The sequence below is a fragment of the Balaenoptera ricei genome, chromosome 19 (genome assembly GCF_028023285.1).
Source record: "Balaenoptera ricei isolate mBalRic1 chromosome 19, mBalRic1.hap2, whole genome shotgun sequence".
Classification (NCBI taxonomy): domain Eukaryota; kingdom Metazoa; phylum Chordata; class Mammalia; order Artiodactyla; family Balaenopteridae; genus Balaenoptera; species Balaenoptera ricei.
The window spans coordinates 3,556,950-3,583,714 of record NC_082657.1 but is presented as its reverse complement, the minus strand read 5'-3'; the positions used below and the strand labels follow the sequence as shown (position 1 = coordinate 3,583,714).

At 45.9% G+C, this 26,765-nt stretch overlaps 2 protein-coding genes across 3 annotated transcripts; both read left to right on the top strand.

Annotated features, from left to right (window-relative positions):
* The first annotated feature begins 303 nt into the window (after positions 1-303).
* On the top strand, positions 304-3,429 carry LOC132354097 (leukocyte immunoglobulin-like receptor subfamily A member 6). 2 transcript variants are annotated; one of them, XM_059905732.1, is made up of 8 exons: positions 304-360; positions 519-554; positions 739-1,023; positions 1,171-1,473; positions 1,701-1,997; positions 2,257-2,559; positions 3,101-3,151; positions 3,293-3,429. In XM_059905732.1, the coding sequence occupies exons 1-8, from the start codon at positions 327-329 to the stop codon at positions 3,427-3,429; spliced, it is 1,446 nt and encodes a 481-aa protein (XP_059761715.1). In that variant the 5' UTR covers positions 304-326. The 2 variants fall into 2 exon arrangements, with proteins under 2 accessions (XP_059761715.1, XP_059761716.1); XM_059905733.1 differs by lacking the exon at positions 3,101-3,151.
* A 9,111-nt stretch (positions 3,430-12,540) lies between these two features.
* On the top strand, positions 12,541-25,783 carry LOC132353905 (immunoglobulin alpha Fc receptor-like). The gene is given in 9 exon segments (XM_059905397.1): positions 12,541-12,553; positions 12,662-12,730; positions 12,733-12,901; positions 12,903-12,943; positions 15,267-15,335; positions 15,937-15,972; positions 20,069-20,353; positions 22,546-22,833; positions 25,554-25,783. Coding segments are annotated over 9 exon segments (1,200 nt in total).
* Positions 25,784-26,765: the final 982 nt, after the last annotated feature.

The window sequence follows — 26,765 nt, the reverse complement described above, 5'->3', positions numbered from 1 at the left end:
GCACATTGCAAATACCCAATAAATATGTGTTGATGCTTGGGTCAAAAAGGACTTCAGGCCACGAAGGCAGCAGCTTATGGGTCAAGTGAGGCCTCAGACGTGGTCAGATATGTCTGCAGAAGCCCGCTGCCCACTCCAGCCTGAGCCCTGCGGAAACGAGGGCCAGGCTCCTGGGGAGGGGCAGTTCCCCTTCCTGTGGGGCTGCTGACGTGACAGCCCCGTGACGGGGAGGACCAGCCTCCCGGTGGACACACCCTCGGGTCTCCGTCCTGAGGGCACCGTGGTCTCCTCCATCTGCACCGCCTGGACCACAGGGACGAGACGCCATGACCCCCAGCCTCACGGCCCTGCTCTGCCTCGGTGAGATGGAGGAGGGGGAGGGGAAGCCCTAGGCACGGAGGGACCCCCCCCACAGCCAGGCTGCTCTGTCAGGAGCCCCCAGGACTCAGGAGGCTCACGGGGAGGAGAGGCGCTGCTCAGGGTTCAGGGCAAATCTCTCACAGGGGTCTCTCTTCCAGGGCTGCGTGTGGGCCTGAGGACCCACGTGCAGGCAGGTGAGTCTGTCCCCAGGTGTCCCAGCTCCCTCCTGCTCATGCGGACAAGGGGCCACCCCCAGGCAACGGGGATGGGGAACAGCGGTTCTGGGCTGAAGGAGGGGGAGTCTGGGAGGTTTGGGGCTGAGAGCTGGGGACCTGGGGGTGAGGATGCCTTGTGACCCAGCCTCTGACGTCCTTCCAGGAACCCTCCCCAAACCCACCATCTGGGCTGAGCCAGGCTCTGTGATCCCCTCGGGGAGCCCCGTGACCATCTGGTGTCAGGGGACCCTGGGGGCCCAGGAGTTCCGTCTGAATAAAGAGGGAAGCTCAGCTCCCTGGGACAGACAGCCCCCACTGGAGCCCAGGGACAAGGGCAAGTTCTCCATCCCACACATGACACCGCCCTACGCAGGGAGATATCACTGTTACTATCGCAACCCCACTGGCTGGTCAGAGCGCAGTGACCCCCTGGAGCTGGTGGTGACAGGTGAGAGGACACTCGGGGGTCCCGGCCTCAGGCTCCGCCCTCAGGAAGGGGGTCTGCTCTCAGGGGTGTGTCCCTCTCACAGCCCAGCCCTGGGGGAGGGAAGGGGGGTGTGAGCCCCATTTCACAAGCTCCCTCCTTCTCTCCTAGGGGTCCACAGCAAACCCACCCTCTCAGCCCTGCCGAGCCCTGTGGTGACCTCGGGAGGGAACGTGACCCTCCAGTGTAGCTCATGGCAGGGATTGGACGGGTTCATTCTGACTAAGGAAGGAGAACACAAGTCCTCCTGGACCCTAGATGCACAGCGACGCCCCTATGGACAGACCCAGGCCCTGCTCCCCGTGGGTCCCGTGACCCCCAGCCACAGGTGGACGTTCAGATGCCACGGCTTTAACAGGGACACCCCCCACGTGTGGTCAGCACCCAGTGACCCCCTGGAGCTCCTGGTCCCAGGTGAGGAAGTCCCACCCTGGCCTCACGCACTTTTTGAGGAACGAGACAGATTATTAGATGCTTTGCTCCCAGGATTGTCCCAGATGAGAGGGTGGGGTGAGGGGGGAATGGGGCGCACAGGACAGAGACACAGAGTGTGAGCGACAGTGAGGCCTGTGGACCAGGATGGGAGAAGGGGCTTCACGGGAGGAACCAGCCCCTACAGCCCAGGGTTGGTCTTCCCCCAGGTGTGTCTGGGAAGCCCTCCCTCCTGACCCCGCAGGGCCCTGTCGTGGCCTCTGGACAGAACCTGACCCTCCAGTGTCGCTCTGACGTCGGCTACGACAGATTCGCTCTGTCCCAGGAGGGGGGACAGGCCCTCCCCCAGCGCCCTGGCCGGCAGCCCCAGGCTGGGCTCTCGCAGGCCGACTTCCCCCTGGGCCCGGTGACCAGCAGCCACGGGGGCCGGTACAGATGCTACGGTGGGCACAACCTCTCCTCCGAGTGGTCGGCCCCCAGTGACCCCCTGGACGTCCTGGTGGCAGGTGAGGAGCCAGCGGGTCGGTCAGGGACCCAGACTCTGCACAGGCCCTGCCGGGGGAGCCCCAGGTGGTGATGCTGGGACCAGGCGTGCGGGGTCCCCAGGGAGGGAGAGAGACAGAGAGAGACGGGGGTGGGCAGGGAGAGGGAGAGACTCAGAGAAAACAGAGACAGACAGCAATGAGGGGCCTCAGGGAGGCCCTGCTGAGTCGCAGTTCAGAACCAGGGGGGCGGGCAGTCCCTCACCCCCCTTCCTCTCTCTAGGATGGTTGCCTGACACGCCCTCCCTCTCGGTGCAGCCGGGCCCCGTGGTGACCTCAGGAGAGAACGTGACCCTGCTGTGTCAGTCAGGGAGCACAAAGGAAACTTTCCTTCTGTCCAAGGAGGGGTCAGCCCGTCCCCCACTGCGTCTTAGATCAAAGTACCAAGGTCGGCATTTCCAGGCCGAATTCTCCATGAGTCCTGTGACCTCAGCCCACAGTGGGACCTACAGGTGCTACAGCTCACTCAGCAGTAACCGCTACCTGCTGTCACACGCCAGTGCCCCCCTGGAGCTCGCGGTCTCAGGTGAGGGGCCCTGACCCTGTCCCTTCAGACTCAGTCAGCTCAGGGATCTGTCCCCAGAAATGTCTGAGGTAGTAATGAATGAGGGGACACAGGGGGGCTCCAGAGAGGAGGACATTCAATGCCCCTGACTCCAAACTCTCATCACTGGATCCTGGGTCCTCAGCTGTTGAATCAGTGGGAACTCCCAGAAGTAGGAGAATAAGATTACAGGGTCTTCAATCTCAGACTGAACACAGGACACACAGCACTCAATTATTTCTGCATTAAGAGACCACTTCTCTCACTAATCCTGAGCACCGGGGGCACAGCCAACTCGGTTCCAGAGTGATTCAAAAGCAGGTTCTGAGTTCAAAGAACACAGGGAGGCTGAGAGAATGCAATGAGGAGGGCAGAGGGGACCTGGCACATTAGAGGAAGGGTTCATTAAGGAACTGCGTAGGAGCTGTAATATGAGAACTGGGGGCATTGAGCACACAGAACCTGGGAGAAGGGCTCGTGTCTCCCCAGTTCCTCACTCACACCCTCACTTTATGCTTCTCAGGAGCAGCTGACGCCATCCACCCATCACAAAACACGTCAGATCCCACGAGAGGCGAAATCACTCAGATATGGGGCTGGGCTCCGAGCGTCATGTCCTGTCAAGGGGAGGCGGGTTCCCTGGGTGGACACCCTGGATTCTGGGGTGATTCTGATCTGCTCTGACCTCTGTGACCTCTCTGTCCACAAATCCTAGCCTCACACCCCCAAGACTACACAGTGGAGAATCTCATCCGGATGGGCGTGGCTGGCTTGATCCTGCTGGGCCTCGGGATTCTGCTCTTTCAGGCTCCACACGGCCACAGAGGAACCCAAGATGCAGCCAGGAGCTGAACACAAGAGGGAACCATGCACCGTCCCGAGTGGCGGGGCCCTGGACATGACCTTACGTGCCCAGGACGTTCTGGAAGAGAATCTGCAGCACGTGTTGTGTGAACTGTCTGACCGGGGAGGGAGAGACACGGTGTGGGTGCAGGAGAAGGTGTGGGAGTCCCTGTGGAGGCCTGGGCCTCGGTTAACCGTGGTGCCTTCCCTCCCCACCAGTGGTGACTCTCGCTGACTGCCCCGTCCCCTCTCACCCCTGTGCCGTGAGGCGCATCCCACATGGCAGGTCTGGTCCTTACCTTTATACATATTCATGTTCTGTTTCACTTATCATGAAACACATGTTTCTTTATTTTTAATTTCCACATTCGCTAATGTGTGTCATTGACCCTTATTCGTTCATCCCAGAACACAGACTCTGTTTTAATAACTGAATAAATGGGTGAAAACAGTCTCCAGTTTGGAACAGGTAAATCCAAAACTATTCCCTAAAACTTTTCCTGGACCCATCAATCTATTCCCTCCTCATGAGACAACACCTAGTACAGTTTCTCCAGAAACACGAGGTGTCTGAATGAGCACAATGGTATTTGAAGTGACAGCCAGTGGGTGTGCTGCTAAAATGGCTCTAAAAATGTATCACTTTTTCAAAAGCCCTAACTGTGGCAATCGTCTGTTTCTTTGGTGCAAATACTCTCTTTTTGGTCAACTTCAAGGTGCCACTGGGAATGCAGTGTTTGCAGAGCTGGAAGGTGCAAGTGAGTATAAACCAGCTGCAGCACACTCACCGATGATCTCAGTGTACACATAGGTCGTCTTCTATTTTAAAATTTAGGGCTTCCCTGGTGGCGCAGTGGTTAAGAATCCGCCTGCCAATGCAGGGGACACGGGTTTGAGCCCTGGTCCGGGAAGATCCCACATGCCGCGGAGCAACTAAGTCCGTGCACCACAACTACTGAGCCTGCACTCTTGAGCCTGCAAGCTACAACTACTGAGCCCACGTGCCACAACTACTGAAGTCCGCACGCCTAGAGCCCGTGCTCCGCAACGAGAGAAGGCTCCGCAATGAGAAGCCCGCGCACCGCAACAAAGAGTAGCCCCCGCTCGCTGCAACTAGAGAAAGCCCAGGCGCAGCAACAAAGACCCAACACAGCCAAAACAAAACAAAAAAAATTAATTAATTTAAAAAAAGAAAGTTTAAAATTTATGGTAATTTCCACCTCAAGGTCATGCCACAGTGACAGTGAAAGCATGATGCCAAAATCCTATTACATCCACATTAAAGGTAAATAGAAAACAATGGCAATGTTAATTGTGGGAAAAAATATTGAGTGCCTAGAATCCCAATATGTAACTGGTGAGAGTTCAAAGTGTTAACAGTCAATGAGGAAGGTAGACAACAATTATCCATTAAAAGGAAGAGACACGCATCTCTAGCCCATTACTGTGTACCCTAGAGGAAAGTGTGTGCATATGCATATGATATGTTTGTAACAGAGAAGAACAAACCTGACTCCATATTGGACCTATTCCTTTAGCTCCAACCCTTGTGCTGTGTTGCCTGTGCTCAATCATGCACCTTTGCAAAAGAACGTTGCCTATAGCTTGAAATATACAGAATAGCCCATTCTCAAGGCTCTGACCTTTAAAGGTTTATCACTTCATACATACAGAGATAAAAAGTTGCAGAACAGAGAGCAACCTTTTCTTGTTGGAGGTTTAAAGGAACATTATGACCAGAGCTACATGGACAGCTGCAAGAACAAAGGATTCCAGCATCAAAAAGTGTTCAACAACCAGCCACACCTCCTCTGCTTTGTGTGTGTGTGTGTGTGTGTGAGAAAGTGTGAATGCACAGGTGGGTATTTAATCTGTATTATTCTCTGTTCTCCCTGGAATTTTCTTCCCCATGGGGCAAGGGCTACTTTACATTTAATAAACACTGTTTGATGCCCCCCCCCAAAAAAACCCATCTAACTCGGGTAAGAAGGTTCTTTGGGGCACTAGTCCGCCATCTTCTAGATCTGCTGGCTTTCTGAATAAAGTCACTATTCGTTGCCCCAGCACTTCATCTCTCTGTCCTATGGCAAGCAGTATGAGCTTGGACACAGAGCACATTCATGAGAATAGTGGCAGAGGTGTCATTCATTTTAGACAAAAACCATAGACATCAATGTCACAATTAATATTTGTGGTTTAACAGAAGACATACAGATGGCATATGAAAAGATAATCAACACTGCTAACTAGTAGAGAAATGCAAATCAAAACTACAATGAGGTACCACCTCACACCGGTCAGAACGGCCATCATTAAAAAGTCTACAAACAATAGATGCTGAAGAGGGTGTGGAGAAAAGGGAACCCTCTTACACTGTTGGTGGGAATGTAAATTGGTGCAGCCACTATGGGGAACAGTATGGAGGTTCCTCAAAAAACTAAAAATAGAGTTGCCATGTAATCCAGCAATCCCACTCCTGGGCATATATCCAGACAAAGCTGTAATTCAAAAAGATACATGTACACCTATATTCATAGCAGCACTATATACAATAGTTAAGACATGGAAACAACCTAAATGTCCACTGACAGATGAATGGATAAAGATGTCGTATGTGTGTGTATACATATACACACACACGCACACACACACATACACACAATGGAATACTACTCAGACATAAAAAACTGAAAAAGGGTGGGAAAGGGAGGATGGGAGGGAGGTTCAATAGGGAGGGGATATGGGGACGTGTGTATGCATATGGCTGATTCGTTTTGTTGTGCAACAGAAACTAACACAATAATTAGTGAAGCAATTATATTCCCATAAAGATCTATTTAAAAAACTGAAAGAAAAAAAATGAAATAATGCCACTTGCAGCAATGTGGATGGACCTAGAGATTATCATACTAAGTGAAGTAAGACAGAAAGAGAAAGACAAATACCATATGCTATCACTTACATGTGGAATCTAAAAAATGACACAAGGGACTTCCCTAGTGGTCCAGTGGCTAAGACTCCATGCACCCAATGCAGGGGGTCCAGGTCTGAACCCTGATCAGGAAACTAGATCCCACATGCTGCAACTCAGAGTTTGCATGCCGCAACTAAAGATCCTGCATGCCGCAAAGAAGATCCCGCATGCGGCAGTGAAGATCCCATGTGCCACAACTAAGGCCAGGCGCATCCAAATAAATAAATAAATACAACACAAATGAACAAATCTATGAAACAGTAACAGACTCACAGACATAGAGAACAGACTTGCGGTTGCCAATGGGGAGGGAGGTATTGGGAGTTTGGGATTAGCAGATACAAACTATTTATATATAAGATGGATAAATGACAAGGTCCTACTGTATAGCACAGGGAACTATATTCAATATCCTGTGATAAACCATAATGGAAAAGAATATATATAGGTACAACTGAATCATTTTGCTGTACAGCAGAAATTGACATATTGTAAATCAACTGTACTTCAATAAAATTTTTTGTTAATTTTTAAAAATTTGTGGTTTATATATATGCAATGGAATATTATATGGCAGTAAAAATTCACAAACTGAAACTACAGACAGAATACAGATCAATTTTGAAACATGGTATTAAATAAATAAAAGAAAATTTTAAGAAGCATGACTGTAATATTATTCCATTAAATACATAATGTTCAAGAGGAGACAAGATTTACTATTTAGGGAGGCATAACTAATCTTGACCCTATAGTAAAAGAAGGAAACGATTTCCATGTAATTCATTAGGGTGGTAATCTGTATGGTGATGCTGGAAGCTTTAGTTCAAGATGGAAGCCACAGGGTCTTCTGGAAAACTGGTAATTTCTCACTGAATTTCTTTCTTATTGCTTTATAATTAACATACAATATTATACTAGTTTCAGGTGTACAACATAGTGATTTGATATTTTCAAACATTATGAAATGATCACCACAATAAAACCAGTTACAATCTGTCACCACACAAAGTTGTTACAGTATTATTGACTATATTCCTTATGTGTACATTACATCCCCATGACTTATTTCTTTTACAGCTGGAAGTTTGTACTTCTTAATCCCCTTTACATATTTCATCCTTCCCCCCTCCCATCCTCCCCTATGTCAACCACCAGTTTGTTCTCTGTACCTATGAGTCTGTTTCTGTTTTGTTTTGTTTGTTCTTTCGTGTTGTTTATTTTTACTTTTGTTGCCCTTGCCTAAGGAGACATATCCAAAAAAATACTGCTTTCTTCAACGCCTTATAGATTTAAGAACACAGCTTTTTCACCTCCTCGGTTAAATTTATTCCTAGGTATTTTATTCTTTTTGAAGTAATTTTAAACAGGATTGCTTTCTTGATATTCTTTCTGATAGTTCATTTTTAAGGTATAGAAAAGCGGAAGATTTCTGTGTATTAATTTTGTACACTTTACTGCAACTTTACTGAATTCATTTATTAGTTTTAATAGGTTTTGGTGGAGTAATTAGAGTTTTCTATGTATAGTATCATGCCATCTGCAAATAGTTACTTCTTCATGTTCAGTTTAGATGCGTTTTATTTCTTTTCCTTGACTAATTGCTGTGGCTAGGACTTCTACTACTATGTTGAATAAAAATGGGGAAAGGGAGAATCTTCTCTTGTTCCTGATCTTAGAGGAAAAGATTTCAGCTCTTCACCATTCAGTATAATGTTACACTAAAGGACTTTACATCATGATCCAGTGAGATTCATTCCAAGGATGCAAGGATGGTTTAACATCCACAATCCAACCAATGTGATACAGCAGATTCACAAAATGAAGGACAAAAACTATACGATCATCTCAATAGATGTAGAAAAAAACATTTGACAAGATTCAACACCCATTTATGACAGAAACTCTCACTCAAGTGGGTATAGAAGGAACTTACTGCAACACAATATAGGCCATAATGACAAGCCCACAGGTAACGTCATACTCAATGGTGAAAAACTGAAAGCGAACTCTATAAAATCAGGAATAAGACAAGGATGCACACTCTCACCACTCTTCTTCAACATAGTATTGGAAGTCCTAGACAAAACAATTAGGCAAGACAATGAAATAAAAGCCATCCACATTTGACAGAAAGAAGTAAAACTGTCACTGTTTCTGGTTGACTTGATTTTATATATAGAAAACCCTAAAAACTCCAACAAAAAAACTATTAGAAATTATAAACAAATACAGTAAAGTTGCAGGATACAAAATCAATATACAAAAATCTGTTGCATTTTTATTCACTAAAAATGAGCTAGCAGAAAGAGAAATTAAGAAAACAATCCCATTTACAATTGCAATAAAAATAATAAAATACCTAGGAGTAAATTTAACTAAAGAGGTGAAAGACCTGCACATTGAAAATTATGAGACATTGTTGAAAGGAATTGAAGACACAAATAAATGGCAAGCTATTCTGTGCTTATGTGTTGAAGAATATAACATTGTCAAAATGTCCATATTACCTAAAGCAATCTACAGATTCAGTGTAATCCCTATCAAAATCCCAAGCACATTTTCCACAGAAATAGGACAAAAAAAATTCTAAAATTCCCATGGAACCAGAAAAGACCACAAAGAGCCAAAGCAAGCTTAAGAAAAAAGAACAAAGCTGGAGGTATCACATTCCCTGATTTCAAACTATATCACAAACCATAGAAATCTAAACTGTATCACAGTGGCAGAAAATCAGATACATAGATCAAAGAACAGAATTGAGAGCCCAGAAATAAACTCACACATATATGAACAATTAATTTACAACAAAGGAGCAAAGAACATACACTAGAGAAGGAATAGTCTCTTCAGTAGATGGTGTTGGGGGACTTCCCTGGCGGTCCGGTGGTTAGGACCCCATGCTTCCAATGCAGGAGGCGCGGGTTCAATCCCCGGTCGGGGAACTAAGATCACACATGCCGCGTGGCATGGCCAAAAATAATAAATAAACAAACAAACTAATAAATAAATAAATGGTGTTGGGAAAACTGGACAGCCACATGAAAAATAAAAATAAAAATAGACCACTATCTCATACCACACACAAAAATCAACTCAAAATCCATTAAAGACTTGAATGTAAGGCTAGAAACGTTAAACTCTTAGAACAAAACAGAGTACGCTCTTTGACACTGATGTTAACAATATCTTTCTAAATCTGTCTCCTCAGGCAAGGAAACAAAGGCAAAAATAAACAAATGGGATTACATCAATCTAAAATCTTTTGCACAGTGAAGGAAACAACTGACAAAATGAAAAGACAACCTATGGAATGCGAAGCGAGAGTTTCCAATCATGTATCTGATAAGGGGTTAATGACAAAAATATACTTAAAAAACTGATACAACTCAACAACAAAAATACAAACAACCTGATTTTAAAATGAGCAGAGGAAGGGAATAGACAATGTTTCAAAGAAGACATACAGAAGGCCAACGGGCATGTTGAAAACATGCTCAACGTCACTAATTATTAGGGAAATGCAAGTCCAAACCACTATGAGACCTCGCCTCTGTTGGAATGGCTATTATCAAAAAGGCAAGAAATAAAAAGTGTTGGTGAGGATGTGGGGAAAAGCTATTCTTCAAACACTGTTGGTGGGAATGGAAACTGGTGCCACCACTGTGGAAACCAGTATGGAGGCTCCTTGTAAAATTAAAAATAGAACTACCATATACTCTAGGTATTCCACTTCTGGGTATTTATCGATGGAATAGAAAAACACTAATTTGAAAAGATATATGCACCCCGGTGTTCATCACGGCATTATTTATGATAAACAAGACATGGAAGCAACCTAAGTGCCCATCAATAGATGAATGGATAAAGAAGATATGATCCATCAGGACTCCCCTGGTGGTGCAGTGGTTAAGAATCTGCCTGCCAATGCAGGAGACATCGGTCCGAGCCCTGGTCCAGGAGGGTCCCACATGCCGTGGAGCAACTAAGCCCGTGCGCCACAACTACTGAGCCTGCGCTCTAGAGCCTGCGAGCCACAACTACTGAGCCCGCACGCCCAGAGCCCGTGCTCCGCAACAAGAGAAGCCACCGCAATGAGAAGCCAGCGCACCACAACGAAGAGTAGCCCCCGCTCACCACAACTAGAGAAAGCCCACGTGCAGCAACGAAGACCCAACACAGCCAAAAATAAATAAATAATAAATAAATAAATTCATTATTGCGTTTTCATTTCCTGTAGGTTAAACTGTGATTTTTGCTGTTGAGACCCTTGATGGAACATCTTCCAGAGACCCATGGAACCCCTCCTTTCTTTCAACCTACAACCATCCCTCCTTCTCCCCTATATGCTCCTCAGTGCTGGGGAATCTCCTAACTTGCAGAAGAGGATGGTCTATAACAGAAGATGTAGGATGGGATCCATGGGTTTGTACAGGATCCAGAGACAGACAGTGTACGCCTGGGGTTGTATATGGGATGGTTTTTTGACTTAGTGGGGTAGACAGGCTGAGCAACCTCGGGCACACCACTACCTTTTTCTGGCTTTGGTGTCCCTGTCAAAGATGTGGGGATCTGGAAGAATCCCCCCAAAAGCCTTGACTCTCTTCCATTTGCAGATGTTGCCATTGTGGAACCAGAGCCCATGGAAGACCGAATGATGAACAGCGAGGTGAATCCTCCCAGCCCTAACCCTCACCATAACTTGAGCCCTTCCACGTATCCAATGCTCCTGCCTTCAGAGATCATGTCTCAGTACATCATTCTTACCCTTCTCCTCTCAGGACCCTACAGCAGAAGACACACAGGATGTGACATATGCCCACATGAACCGCTGCACCCTCTCAGAGAGAATATTCACTCCCATTTCCCTGAGCCCTACGTCCTCCTCTGCTGAGTCCAGTATCTAAATGGAACTCAATGTAAACCAAGACCATGCTGAGACCTGACCTGGCCCCAGGCTCTGAGCACACAGAGTGTTACAAAGCAAGGACCTGGACCTCTTTTTAAAGGGGTGTCTCCATGGACACTCTTCCTTCTCCTCAAACCCAGCCCGCCAGCTCTGAAGCTAACAGTGGAGTCTCAAGACTTGTAGGATGGTCTTCAAAATCCCACAACCACCTAGTAATCTCCCAGCTATTCTAGGACTCTATTGTAACTATCCAGCCATTTCCGGAGATTTTATTGTACTCACCCGCACATACTGGATAGCAAATCATTATCATCCTTTTTCTGAAATTCCACTGAAGCAAATCTAGAAAATCTGCCAGTTGATACTTCAAACTATTCAGTTAAAACAACGACAGCAACAACAACTATTCTGTAAAATTTTACAAAGATGAAGTATAAAACGAACTTATTTACAAAACAGAAACAGACTCACAGAATTAGAGAACAAACTTATGGTTACCAGGGGGGCAGCGTTGAGGGAGGGATAGATTGGGAGTTTGGGATTGACATGTACACACTGCTATATTTAAAATAAAATGCCTCAGACCCTTTTTTTTTTTTTTTTTTTTTAGATTCCATACATATGTGTTAGCATACAGGGGCAGGACAGGAATAAAGATGCAGACGTAGAGAATGGACTTGACATGGGGAAGGGGAAGATGGGACGAAGTGAGAGAGTGGCATGGACATAATATATACTACCAAATGTAAAACAGATAGCTAGTGGGAAGCAGCCACATAGCACAGGGAGATCAGCTCGGTGCTTTGTGACCACCTAGAGGGGTGGGATAGGAGGAGTGGGAGGGAGACGCAAGAGGGAGATGGGGGTATATGGGGATATGAGGACAAGGCAATAACTCAAGTTCTCCAGCAGTTCCATGAGGGTAGGCGTTGCAGAGTACTACTGCTGCTGTTCTGCTTTCAGAAGAGGGGGAGAACCGTATACCATGCCCCTGAGATTCCAGCATGTTCTGTTGTAGGCTCCATCGTGTCATGTGTTTCTCGTGTGAGCTGACATCATTTCACTCAACGCAGGTTATTCTTCTATTCATTGTCTACTCTGTCTTGTTTTACGCAACTAATTTTACATTATCAACATCTAGTAAGAGTCCGCTAGTCGGCACTTGCTCAAAGTTCTGAGCAGATGTTTTTCTTGTAGGAGATGCCATGTCTCTGTGGCGCAGGAATCTCCATGGGGCATGGGTTCCCCTGGTTTGGAAAGGAGCCTTAGAGATGTGGGAAGGAGGAGGAACCTCTGAGCACAGGGAGGGGAAGGGGCTCCCCATTTTCCTCTCTAAGCTGGGCCTCCTTCTCCCCCAGGTGGTCAGGACAAGCCCTCCCTGTCAGCCTGGCCAAACCCCGTGGTTCCTCAAGGACAGCATGTGACTCTTCAGTAGACTCCCATCTCGGGTTTGACAGGTTCAGCCTGTACCAGGATGATGGAGCCCATGTCCCTGGGCTCCCAGACATACTATTTCAGAACAGCTTCCTCGTGGGCCCTGTGACCTCAGCACATGCAGGGACCTACAGATGTCATGGTTATTACAGTCACTTCCCCTGTGTGGTCAGCACCCAGCGAGCCCCTGGAGATTGTGGTCACAGGTCAGAGAGCTCTTGTCTGGAATGGCTACCCATTGAGCCAATCTTCCTAATCCCAAAGTTTTCTGGTGGAAGTGTCAGTCAGGGTCCAGTCAGAACAACAGGAAATGCACCAAGTATTTTAGATAAAAGAGTATTTAATACAGGAAATTGGGTGCTATAGTGGGCAGAATAATTGTACCCCATGATGTCCACATCGTAATACTCCAAATCTATGAATGTGTCATGTTACATTCCAAGGGAAACAAAATTGGATATGGAACTAAGGTTGGTAAGCAGGTGACCTTGAGATGGGGAGAGTATCCTGGATTATCCAGGCGGGCTCAGTGTCATCACAAGGGTCCATATAAGAGAAGGAAGGAAGCAGGAGACTGAGCATCAGAGTAAGAGCGCGTAAGAAAGACTCCACCAACCAGCGCTGGCTTTGAAGACAGACGACAGGGTCATGAAGCAAGGAGTTCGAGCTGCCTCTCAAAGCTGGAAAAGGCACAGGAACTGATTCTCCCCTAGAGCTCCAGAAGGAACACAGCCCTGCTGACACCTCGATTTTAACCCAGTGAAACCTGTGTCAGACTTCTGACTCCAAAACTACAAAATAATAGATTTGTGTTCTTTTCAGCCGCCATGTTTGTGGCAATTTCTTACAGCAGCAATAGGTAACCAATACCGGTATCCAGGTGAAGGATAAGTTAGGAAACCAAACAGGGGAAGTGAGACTACCCAGCAATAGGTAAGGGCAGGATGCTGGTGCCACCACTAGGCTGGAGTGACATAAGGAGGGGGCGGTGTTCACAGTGCCAGTCTCAGGGGTGCCGCATGGAAGCAGGGACCACGGAAAAGGCACGGACATGGCAGGAGATGAGCCCCTGCCCTGCCCCCCATCCACAGGTACAGGCTGGATGGACACTGAGAGGTGCTGTAGTCCCTGCCTTACTGCTTAATTTTTACCTCCTACCAGGGGTTCTGATTTGTCAAAAAGAACATGAGCCTGGGGGCTTCCCTGGTGGTGCAGTGGTTAGGAATCCGCCTGCCAATGCAGGGGACGCGGGTTCGAGCCCTGGTCCAGGAAGATACCACATGCCGCGGAGCAACTACGCCCGTGCGCCGCAACTACTGAAGCCGTGCACCTAGAGCCCGTGCTCGGCAACAAGGGAAGCCACTGCAGTAAGAAGCCCGTGCACTGCAACGAAGAGTAGCCCCCGCTCACCGCAACTAGAGAAAGCCCGTGCACAGCAAGAGACCCAACACAGCCAAAAATCAATAAATAAAATAAATAAATTTATTTTAAAAAAAGATAAATAATTTCTAAGGCTCCAATGTATAGCATGGTGAGTATAATTAACGATACTGTATTCTATACTTAAAAGTTGCTGAGAGAGTAGATCTAACCACAAAAAAAAAAAAAAAAAAAGAAATGGCAATTATGTGAGGTGGTGGAGGCATTAGCTAATGCCACAGTGGACCTCATTTTGCGGCACCGAAGTGTATCAAATCAACATATTGTGCACCTAAACTTACACAATGTTATGTCAATTATATCTCCATAAAGTTGAAAAAAAGAGTGATGCCTTGCAATGAAAATGAGACAGCCAGTAGAAAGTTTGATGTGAAATATTTGACTTCTCATACTTGAAGAACTAGTGATAGCCAGGTATCTGTAACCAAATTTATCTGTCTGTATATCTCTGTCCACCTGTCTATCTACCTACCTACCTACCTATCTACCTATCTATCTAATCTATATTCTCTATCAATCCATCATCTATCTATAGATTACAGGTTTAAATATAGATACAGATATAGATATAGGAGGTTCTTTCTTTAGAGATGGTGAATACCTCCTGAAAAAAAATCCCTCTGCATGCCGGCATGGAGATAATCCCAAGCATAAGAGTACACTGCCTGCCTGATTGAGCCCAAACTTGGTCCATGAATTCCGGGGAGGACATGTGGGTCCATAACAGCCAAGGCCACTTGGCTTTTGACTGATGGATCAATGAAGAAATCTCTCTGTCTGTATGGCACCCATCTAATATCCTGTCCCAAGCTCTTCCATTTAGATGTGGGATCTTGTCCAAAGAAGGATTTGAGCCCCATTAGACATTGGTTAAGGAAAACACTCACTTCTCATCTGAAACATAAACAGGAAGATTGATCTCCTCTTAGACACCACCCAAGAGCTCCCCAGGATGAAGTTCTTTTGGAAGGAACCATTCCTGTGGAGAAATAGATGTAGAAATTCTCTGATGAGGAACTCTGCTCTCATACTTCCTGTGGCTCTTACTGTCTCATGAGAATCTGTCATCTGCTGATGTGCACCAACAAGAGGCTGACTGGGGTGAGGCTGGCTGTGTCAGGACCATGGCCCCCAGAGACATCACCCTCTTCTGCCTCGGTGAGTTCTCAAATGCAAGTGGGTTAGAGGGAAAGATGGGGGGGATCCCAAAATAGTCAAGGTCTCTCTTAACATGAGAACTCAGTGATTTTAGGAGCTGCCGAGAAGATTCTTATCTCCTTAGTGGAGAGATGCTCTTTGCCCAGGTTTCTGTAACTGCATCTGCCCAAGTCCCAACTCCATGCTAGCCTGTAAGGCTCCATGATCAAGTGGTCAAGTTGACCTTGTGGGGTTCATTCAACCCATGCCATGCTGTCTGGAGACCCATGATGGTTCCAGAGTTCCTACAGATGAGCGTCTCAGGGCTGGAATCTGGAGGATAAAACTAAAAGATGAGTCTTGTTTACTATTTCTGCTGTAGAAGAAAGAAATGTCACCTGTGGGACTTCCCTGGCAGTCCAGTGGTTAAGAATCCACGCTTCCACTGCAGGGGGTGTGGGTTCGATCCCTGGTCAGGGAAATGAGATCCCGCATGCCCCGTGGTGTGGCCAAAAAATAAAATCATTTTAAAAAAATGACAACTGTATGTCATTATGTTGGGTGATTTATAATAAAGACTGGAAATTCGCGGATTGAGTTTTCATGAATGTCTCTCTTCCAGTGCTCTGTCTTGGCCAGAAGATTCAGGCACAAGATGGTAAGTGTTCCCCTAAGTCTCCCCCAGTCCCCCTATATCCTCATGGCAGCTCCAGGATAGAAGAGCAGGAGAAATAGTCTAGAGCCCAGATGAATACCAATTTTATTCTTTGCTCCAGCTGTCTCCACTGTGCTTCCCTTGCATAACTTCTACCTCACTTTGGTATCTTGGGAATCCCTCAAACTCATCGCGTTCAGACCTGGATTTGGCCTTTGCCTCTGTTAGGCTGACTGTCCATCAGAGGTGTGCATCTTACTGAATGTTCACGACTGCACGGATGAGAAAGTCGGGAACCATCTTCCATTGTCCAACAGCCTCCCTATATCAAATGTACTTGCTTTCACAACCTAACTCTCCCCAGTTCTATCCACTTTGCTTCATTTAAAGGGACACTGCCTTAGAGAACTTTACGCAAGTAGCTTCAACTCTCAGAACCAATTTCTTTATCTATAGAAGAGAAATAAAAATAATAATGGAATCTATTTCATTGGATCATTGTGAGGCTTAATCGAGATAAACCACGTAAATAAAGTAAGTTATGTATTTGGTAAGTGTGTTACCTGTGATGATGAGGATGAAGGTGATCATGGGGGAAAAAAAGGTATTTGGACTCTATATGAAGGGCCCACCCAGTCTCCACTTTCCTTGATTCATTACTTTTTTTTTTTTTTGGTTGAGTTGGGTCTTTGTTGCTGCGCGCGGGCTTTCTCTAGTTGTGGTGAGCGGGGGCTACTCTTCATCGCGGTGCGCGGGCTTCTCATTGCCGTGGCTTCTCCTGTTGTGCAGCACGGGCTCTAGGCGTCTGGGCTTCAGTAGTTGTGGCACGTGAGCTCAGTAGTTGTGGCTCGCGAGCTCTAGAGCCCAGGCTCAGTAGTTGTGGCGCACGGGCTTTGTTGCTCCGCGGCATGTGGGATCCTCCCAGACCAGGGCTCAAACCCATGTCCCCTGCATTGACAGGCGGACTCCTAACCACTGCGCCACCAGGGAAGTCCTGATTCATTACTTTTTAACGCTAATTAATGATACAACATAAGGTTTTCTGAGAAGACGTACTTATTTTATTTACTCTCCTATCTTCCACAATGAGTAAGCCAAGTTCTATCTACAATGGATGCTTAAATTATAAATAAAAATGTGACTTTGGGCTACAAAATAAAAATAAAAAATAAAGGGACACTGCCTTAGTCCAACCCTCCTGCAGAATTTGCATATTCCTCTGTACTACTACAGTACCAAGCACTAAGCAGTACTAAATTGCTACTGTATATTCTGTCACCCCAACTACCTTGTCCTCCTAAGGGGTGTAACCCCTCGTCCATCCATGTCTTCTTTCTTCCAGTTCCTTCTAAAGACTGTAGCCTGGATTATTTGTGTCTTTAAAATACGAATATATTTACCTCCCTCTTACAGGTCCTCAGTAGTCAATCTTCAGATAAACCTACCCACTTGCCCAGGTCTCTCAAGCTCTGCCCACCTGGCTTGTGACCACCTGTCCAGCTCACCTTCCACTCTCCCTCTGACTCTCTCTGCTCCTCACCCGTGCTGACCTTAATCTAGCTTCTCCTTCACTCATTGCACCTTATTAACTCGGAGATGTCTCCCATTGTCCTTCTATCTATCTGCAATGCTCCAAAGCCTCCTATCCACGTTGCCTAGGCAATTCTTTTTTTTTTTTAATTTAGGCTGCACCGGGTCTTAGTTGCAGCATTCTGACTTCTTAGTTGTGGCATGTGGGCTTCTTAGTTGCAGCATGCATGCAGGATCTAGTTCCCCGACCAGGGATCGAACCTGGGCCCCCTGCATTGGGAGCGCAGAGTCTTACCTACTGCGCCACCAGGGAAGTCCCTGCCTGGGCAATTCTTACTCATCCTCACATAGCAGCTGAACCCTCAAGTCTGTTATCAGATCTCCAAGTTCTACACCTTAAGAACTGCAGACCATATATCATGACCTACAATTGCATCCTCGTGTATTTTTTAAATTAATATCTGACTTTTTTCTACACCATCATTCTTAAAGGTAGGGGTCTGTTTAGGTCAGCATTTCTCAACCTCAGTACTATTGACATTTGAGACTGGATAATCCTGTTTTAGGGGCAGTCCTGTGAAGTATAGGATATTAAGCACCATCCTTGGCCTCTACCCGCTACATGCCAGTAGTATCTTCCACCACAACTGTGACAGCCAAAGATGTCTCCAGATATTGACAGATTGTCCCCTGGAAGGGAAAACTGTCTGTCTCCTGTTGAGCACCACCGGTTTAAGCCATGATAGTAGATAAACAATGTGCTGAGTTAATGGAGGTATCTCTCTGTGTATCTCGGAATAACAAATACATGGAGGTATTGGTGAGTGAACGATACTGAACTAAGGAAGTCCTGCAGGGCTCGTCTTGCTTCACAACAATCCTGCTGAGGACGGCAAGCTCCCTTGTTTCCCCCTTCACAGAGCTGCAGTTTAGCACATCACTATCAGGTCTAAAATAGAGGATACACCTTGACAAAGGGAACCAGCAGATTCTGAGCGTCCCTCCCCCTGTTTGCTAGTTTCTGTGTAGGGGTTAAAGCCAAGGACAGAAGTCTTCAACATGCAAAATCACTCGCTTAAAGCCACTCCGTATGAATGCATTGGTGCCAAGAAGCTAACCAGCACCTTCGGGTCCCCCAAAACATTTCCAAATCCCGTTCCATCCTAAATGCCACTCCCGGAGCGGGAGTTTCCAAGTCCCAGCCTTCCCGCCCTCTCTCACAGAACTAATCATCATATCCGTCACACACTTGTTGGCTGTCCCCCACACTGCATTCTCTAACTGCTGCAGGAGAGAGAGCTCTCCCCCATCTGCAGAGGAAAGAGCAGAGAAGCTGGAGTGAGATAGTCCTAGTTTCCAAACTAGATTGCACCACTCTTCAGTTTGTGGTCTTGAGCAATGGGCACAGTTTCTCCAAGCTTCAGCACCCTTACGTTAGAGTGAAGCACAGAACTGCATGTTCATAAGGATTACCACGGCGACCAAACACCAAGCAAACTGCTGGCAGACTAGCGGTTGCTAGGGCTGCAGAGAGGGTAGGATTAATGTGTATGGGGTCTCCTTTGCGGGGCAATGAAAATGGAACTAGACAGAGGTGATGATTGCACGACGCTGTGAATGTACTAAACGCCACTGAATTGCATACGTTAGAAGTGGTTAATTTTACGTTATGTAAATTTCACCTGAATAAAAAATATATATAAAAAGGAAGGAATTCAGTTCCTCAAAAAATCCTTCAGTTCTTAAAAACTAAATATCCAATCCAGCAATTCCACTTGCATATATATAACAAAAGAAATTGAAAGCAGGGATTCTAGCAAGATATTTATACACCCATGTTCATAGCAACATTATTCACAACAGCCAGAAGGTGGAAACAACCCAAATAGCCATTGACATGAATGTATAAATAAAATGTGGTCTATACAAACAGTGGAATATTATTCAGCCATAAAAAGGAAAGATATTCTGACATGGGCTACAACATGGATGGATCTTGATGACACTACACGAAGTAAAATATGCCAGACACAGAAAGACAAATATTGTGTTATTCCACTGACACAAGGTATGTAGGATAGGGAAATTCATAGAGACAGAAAGTTAATTAGAAGTGACCAGGGCCTAAGGAAAGAGAGAGTGGAGAGTTGCTGCTTAATGGTTGTAGGGTTTTTGTTTGAAATCATGAAAAAGTCCTGAAAATAGATGGTCGTGATGGTTGCACGATATGGTGAGTGCAATTAATGCCACTGAGCTGTGCACTTAAAATTGGTTTACTGCTGCTTCCCACTAGCTATCTATTTTACATTTGGTGGTGTGTATGTGTCAATGCTACTCTCACTTCGCCCCAGCTTCCCCCTCCCTTGCCAAAAAAATGGTTTAAATAGTAAATTTTATGTTTATGTAACACATTTTATTTTACCACAATTAGAAAATACTAAGAAAATATTTTAAAGGCAGGAAATATAAGTCCATCACACCTTAATTTATTTGTTCCCCCCATAGTGAAAGAAAGAAGTACGGTTTCTCCATGGCAGGCCACCTGAGTCTGGGCTCTATTTTCTTCTAGGGAATCTTCCCAGTCCTACCATATCTGCCACGCCCGGTTCTCTGATTCCCTGGAATGAGTCTGTGAAGATCCTGTGTGGGGGAACTCCTGAGTCTTACCTGTACCAACTGGAGATCCTGGGAAACTCCACATACAAAGTGGTGGACAAGAAATTGGGATTTCAGAAGACGGCTGAGTTTGTCATTAAACACATGGATACAAATACTGCAGGACGTTATCAGTGCCGATACATGAAACAGTACCACTGGTCAGGGTACAGTGAAGCCCTGGAGCTGGTGGTGACAGGTGAGGCCACGTCCACGGTCTCTGACCCTCAGGTCTTTTTCCTTTCTTATTTTTTCAGAGATGCTATTTTTAGAACAGTTTCAGATTTCCAGGGAAATGGAGGAGATACAACAGAGCGTTCCCATATACCCAGCACCCAGTTGCGAATATTTTCCTTTAGTATGATACACCCCTTACCATTAATGAACCAATATTGATACATTATAATGAGCCGAAGTTCGTTGAGATTTCCTTAGTGTCTACCCAACATCCTTCATCTATTCTGGGATCCCATCCCACATTGCATTTAGTTGTCATGTCTCTTTAGTTTCTTCTTGGCTGTGGAAGTTTCTCGGACTTTCCTTGTTTTCGATGACCTCGACAGTTTTGAGGGGTGCTGCTCTGGTATTTTGCAGGATGCCCCACTATCGGAAGTTGTCTGATGTTTTACTCATGATAAGACAGGGGCTATGGATCACGGTGAAGACCACCAAGGCCCAGTGCCATTTTTAATCATATCACAGTAAGCGTACGTACTATACCAATGAATATGGCTGTTGATGTTGAGCTCGCGTGCCTGGCTGAGACAGTGTTTGTCAGGTTTCTCCACTGTAACATGACTCTTCCTCCCACCCTCCCTTTCCATCTGGAAGGAAATCACTACACGCAGCTCATACCTAAGGAGTGGGGAGTTACGCTCCTGCTGCATGCATCCAGCCCTCAGTTTGAAGCTCTGTCCTCAGGGTGGCCTAACCCTGTGTTTCTAGAAGGTTGCACCCTGAATTTCCAGGTTCTTCTACCTATTCTTTTTTATTTTTTTAAATGAGGAAACTTTTTTTTAATTAATTTATTTATGGCTGTGTTGGGTCTTCGTTTCTGTGCGAGGGCTCTCTCTGGTTGTGGCAAGCGGGGGCCACTCTTCATCGCGGTGTGCGGGCCTCTCGCTGTCGCGGCCTCTCCTGTTGCGGAGCATGGGCTCCAGACGCGCAGGCTCAGTAGTTGTGGCTCACGGGCCTAGTTGCTCCGCGGCATGTGGGATCTTCCCAGACCAGGGCTCGAACCCGTGTCCCCTGCATTGGCAGGCAGATTCTCAACCACTGCGCCACCAGGGAAGCCCCCTACCTATTCTTTTTATACAAAGAATAAAAAGAATATCCTTCAGCCCCTGCCATAGCTCCTCAAAGTCTCTGGATACCATTCCCTCTCTTCCCCAACATATGGCTTGTGATATTGTGACTTATAATAAGAAACATATATTTGGTCTTCATCCTCGTTCCTGACACAGAGCTCCCCAAACCCTTGGGATTCCCTAAGCGATGAGCAATAAAGGTGTCTTCATTTTCATAAGAAATCCCTTTCAACCACACCTGAGTTTATGTTAATGAGGTGACTTTTGGAAAGCACCTAAGGATGGGGGCTGGTTGCCAGGGGAACTAACCAAGTCATGGGAGAGTTGCAACTTTCAGCCCCACCCACCTCTCACCTGACCTCCAGGGAGGGCAGAGAGGCTGGAGGTTGAATCAATCACCAATGGCCAATGACTTAATCAGTCTTGCCTGTGTAATGAAGCCCTATGCATCTCTTCCATCTGGCTGTTCCTGACACATGCTTTCATAATAAACCAGAAATCTAGTAAGTAAACTGCTTTCCTGAGTTCTGTAAGCCACCCTAGCAAATAAATTGAACCCAAGAACTGGGTCCTGGGAACTTCTGATTTATAGCCATTGAGTCAGAAGCACAGGTGACAACCTAGATTTCTGATTGGCATCTGAAGTGGGGGCGGTCTTGTAGGACTGAGCTCTTAACCTGGAGCCCTAAACCTGGGAGATCTGCCGTTATTGCCAGGGAGAGAGGGTCAGAATTGAGTTGACTTGTGGGATGCCCAGCTGGGGTCTCAGAATTGCTCGGCGGTGTGGGGAGAAACCCACACATTGCAATTGGGAACAGAATCGTGTGGCACTTCTGGCTTTAGAGACTAGCTTGCTATCTCTCGAAGATGGCATCTCATCTGATTGTTTGCTCAGCTCTATCTACAGTAACTGGGGACAGAGTATAGATCCTGTAGTAGTGAAATGGGATGTTACCACCTCCCATTCCATTGCAGCAGGAAATGTCAGCTTCTTCGCTTCTCTTAGCATGGATCCAACATGAGTGGCGGGGATACAGGGGAATGACACAAAATCTTGCTAACAGCTCACTCTCTGCTCTTTTAGGCTTGTATGACAAACCCGCCCTCTCCACTGACGGGTGCCTTGTGGTGATGCCAGGAGAGAGTGTTTCCCTCCGGTGCAGCTCAGCACACATCTCGTTCAATGGATTTTCACTGAGCAAGGAGGGAAGGGCCGTTCTGTCACAGCACCAAAATGGGGGACGCTGGGGTGACTTCATTCTGGGTCCTGTGAACCTCAGCTTCTCAGGGATCTACACATGCTACAGTTGGTACAGTGGCAGCCCTTATGTCTGGTCAGCCCCCAGTGACGCCCTGGAGCTTGTGGTCACAGGTAAGTGCACCCCCGCCCAGACGTATGTCCTCCTCCTCAGGGCTCTGGCTGGCTATCCAGGGCCTTGGCATCAGGCAGGAATACAAAGAGATGCACTGAGAAAGAACACTGGGGCAGCAGACAGTCACTACTCAGAGGACCACAAAGAGAGAAGAAGCACTTCTCTATCCATTCTTCTGTGGATGGACATTTAGGTCGCTTCCATGTCTTGGCTATTGTAAAAGCACTGCAATGAACACCGGGGTGGGTGCATGTATCCTTTCGGACCATGTCTTTCTCCAGATATATGTCCAGGAGTGGGATTGAAGGATCATATGGTAGCTCTATTTTTAGTTTTTTAAGGAACTTCCATACTGTTCTCCATAGTGGCTGCACCAATTTACATTCCCACCAACAGCGTAGGAGGGTTCCCTTCTCTCCACACCCTCTCCAGCAGAAGATGTGGTATATATATACAATGGAATATTACTCAGCCATAAAAAAGAATGAAATAATGCTATTTGCAGCAACACGGATGGACCTAGAGATTGTCATACTGAGTGAAGTAAGTCAGACAGAGAAAGAGAAATATCGTATGATATCGCTTATATGCGGAATCTTTTTCTTAAAAAAATGACACAAATGAACTTATTTACGAAACAGAAACAGACTCACAGACTTAGAGAACGAACTTATGGTTACCATGGGGGAAGGGTGGGGGGGGATAGTTAGGGAGTTTGGGATTGACAGGTACATACTGCTATATTTAAAATGAATAACCAACAAGGACCTACTGTACAGCACAGAGAACTCTGCTCAATACTATGTAACAACCTAAATGGGAAAAGAATTTGAAAAGAATAGATACATGTATATGTATAACTGAATCACTTTGCTGTACATCTGAAACTAACACATTATTAATCGACTGTACTCCAATATAAAATAAATATTTTAAAAAATGAGAGAGAGAGAAGAAGCACTTCTCACCCACATCACATTTGACTTTCACATCCTCTCCTTGAGTTCTCCAGTGTCCTTTGAAAACACGTGGCCTGTTGAGAAAGGAGAGGCCAACGTTTGGAGTCACATTAAGGGGTGTTGTTGAGATGGGAGATGCCAGACACAACCTTTGACGAATCCACTTCCTTTTTCACATGCTTAGTTGCAGCTGAGAATCCTGAAACTAACCTATAATACTAGAATCCACTCAGAGTGGGTGACTGAGGAGGACTCTAAAAAAAGTCTATCAAAGGACTTCCCTGGTGGTCCAGTGGTTAAGACTCGGTGCTTCCACTGCAGAGGGCACGGGTTCCATCCCTAGTCGGGAAACCAGATCCCACAAGCCGTGCTGTGCAGCCAAAAAAAAAAAAAAAAAAAAAAAAGCCTCTATCAAGAGCTTCATTTTTGGGAATTCACTAGTGGTCCAGTGGTTAAGACTCGGGGCTTTCACTGCCATGGGTCCAGGTTCAATCCCTGGCTGGGTAACTAAGATCCCGCAAGCCACGCGGCATGGTCAAAAAAAAAAAAAAAGAAAAAAGAATTTCATTTTTATATTGTTTGCACGCATCACTCTGCCCAGGGGGAGAAAACAAAGAGTTATAGCAGAGGAAAGCAACTGCTGATTGCTGAGTGGGATGACCACATTTGTCTCTCTTATGTACCTTGTCCAGTCATTCCACAAGCTAAGCAAATATGATAGTCATGGCACTGTAAGATCATACAGACAGAATGGTCTTTTCAATGAATGTTGCAGGGACAATTGGGCAACAGTGGAGGAGGGGTGAATTTATTAGCCTTTTCCTTTAGAGTAGATAATCAATGTATCTTGTTTTAGAAATCACCTCCTATCCGACATCAAGGTGGTCCTCTTCTGTATTATCTTCCCACACTTGAAACATTTTGCACTTTGCAATTAGGAATTCCAAATCCACTTAGAATTGATTTCTGTATTTTAACAGGAGAGAGTTACTAGGATTTCTGAGCATCGTAATTTCACAGTATTTTATTACATCCTTGAGAGGAATAGAGGCCCATGAAGTCCATAAAACAAATGGAGAAATCTTTTTAAAGGTTCAGTGAAAAGAAACGTCTAGTGAAAGGTCACACAATAGTGGAGATAAATTTTCCCTAAGTTGTTGCGTTCTGTTTTTTTGTTTTGTTTTGTTTTTGTTTTTTTGTTTCTTCGGTGGCATGGCATGTGGGATCCTGGTTCCCTGAGCAGGGATCAAACCCGTGTCCCCTACAGTGGAAGCACAGAGTCTTACCCCCTGGATGGCCAGGGAAGTCCCAAATTTTCCCTAAGCTTATCTGAAATGTTTCTCCTACTTGCTTCCCAGATACCAGCCATCCTGTACCCTTTGTCATGTATGAGAAAGGAATATACATTGTTATGTGGGGTGAAGATGACATGGAGGAGGGACTTTCAGGCTCTGGATCCATGAAGATGTTGCAGGGATATGATTAGACAGTCAGTGACACCGCCACGTGAGGAGGGAGTGAAAAGCAAACACAGCATGCCCATACTCACCTCCTCCCCCTTTTACAAGACTCCCCAGGGAACCACACCCTTGGACCTACGTTTAATATGAAGTACGGTGCTCATGAATGCATGCACGTGTGGAGGAGGGGGTCCCGGTGAGACCACAAATAGGGAAATGCGCTCCCTTTCCAGGGCTCTTGGGATGGGACGGAAGGCAACATGACCAGTGATCATTCATCTCTTCTAATTATGTCTCTAGATACCACAAACCAAGATTACACGACGGAGAACTTGATTCGAATGGGCATGGCAGGGCTGCCCCTGCTGGCTCTCTTGGCCATTCTGGCTGAAAATTGGCTTGGCCATCAGGTGCCACACGAGGAAGACCAGCAAGATTTGCCTGAACTGAGCTGCAGTAGACAGAAAACTCAGACAGAATGGACCTTTGGACTAACTCCAAAGGGTCACCAGGTAGACACCAGGCACTGAATACAAGAGGCAGCACTTGTGAAATCCTGGAAAGCTACGTGGAGAACACAAGGGAGAACGAGGTACTAACAAGCTTGGATCCCTTTGCAAACCAATCAAATGGTATTTTCTTATATGAATCTGACATATTTACAGCCCACCCTGCTAGACTTTGGTGATAAAATTCTCAGTATAGGGACTTCCCTGGTGGGGTAGTGGATAAGACTCCACGCTCCCAATGCAGGGGGCCCGGGTTCAATCCCTGGTCGGGGAACTAGATCCCACATGCATCCCGCAACTAAGAGTTTGCATGCCACAACTAAGAAGCCCGCCTGCCGCAACTGAGGACCCCACGTGGTGCAACTAAGGAGCCAGCAAGCTGCAAGTAAGGAGCGCACCTGCTGCAACTAAGACTCGGTGCAACCAAATAAATAAATAAATATTTTTTTAAAATTATCAGTATAATCTTTGCTTAACACTTCCTGTGATAAAAAAAATAATGCAAAGCATTCTCAATTCTCCTTGCTGACTGTTTTTCACCCCTCCTCCACAGAAGTTCTGGCTCATACATTCATTTTGTCTTGACCTTATCAGCAAAACCAAATACCGTTACATCCTCCTGATAGAAGACCTTAACACCTAGAATTCCATTAATTACGAATGCTAATAATTAATTATGAATACTGTCCACTCAACATAGCATATATTCCACGACATAACTGTGCTTCTAGCTTTCCCTACAGTAACATTTGTGCGTTAACACATGCTTTTCCGACTCTTAAGAAGACTCTCCTGTTCTTATGAAACTATCCCACTTCAAAATGTCTCATGCCTCCAACGCAAAGTAAACAGACTTGTGAAAGCAGCCGAACAAGCATGTCCTTTGGATCATCTCCGCACTTTAAGCTACTTAGTCTATCGATTCATCTTTCTGTAGTATGCATCATGAGGTCTAGAAAATATGAAGTATTGGATATATTTATTGAGATCATGAATAAATAAG

Excerpts from the sequence above, each read along its gene's own strand:
- LOC132354097 (XM_059905732.1), top strand. The coding sequence starts at position 327 with ATGACCCCCAGCCTCACGGCCCTGCTCTGCCTCG. Across the intron at positions 361-518 it reads CACGGCCCTGCTCTGCCTCG|GGCTGCGTGTGGGCCTGAGG; the intron begins GTGAGATGGAGG and ends TCTCTCTTCCAG. Across the intron at positions 3,152-3,292 it reads CACGTCAGATCCCACGAGAG|CCTCACACCCCCAAGACTAC; the intron begins GCGAAATCACTC and ends CACAAATCCTAG.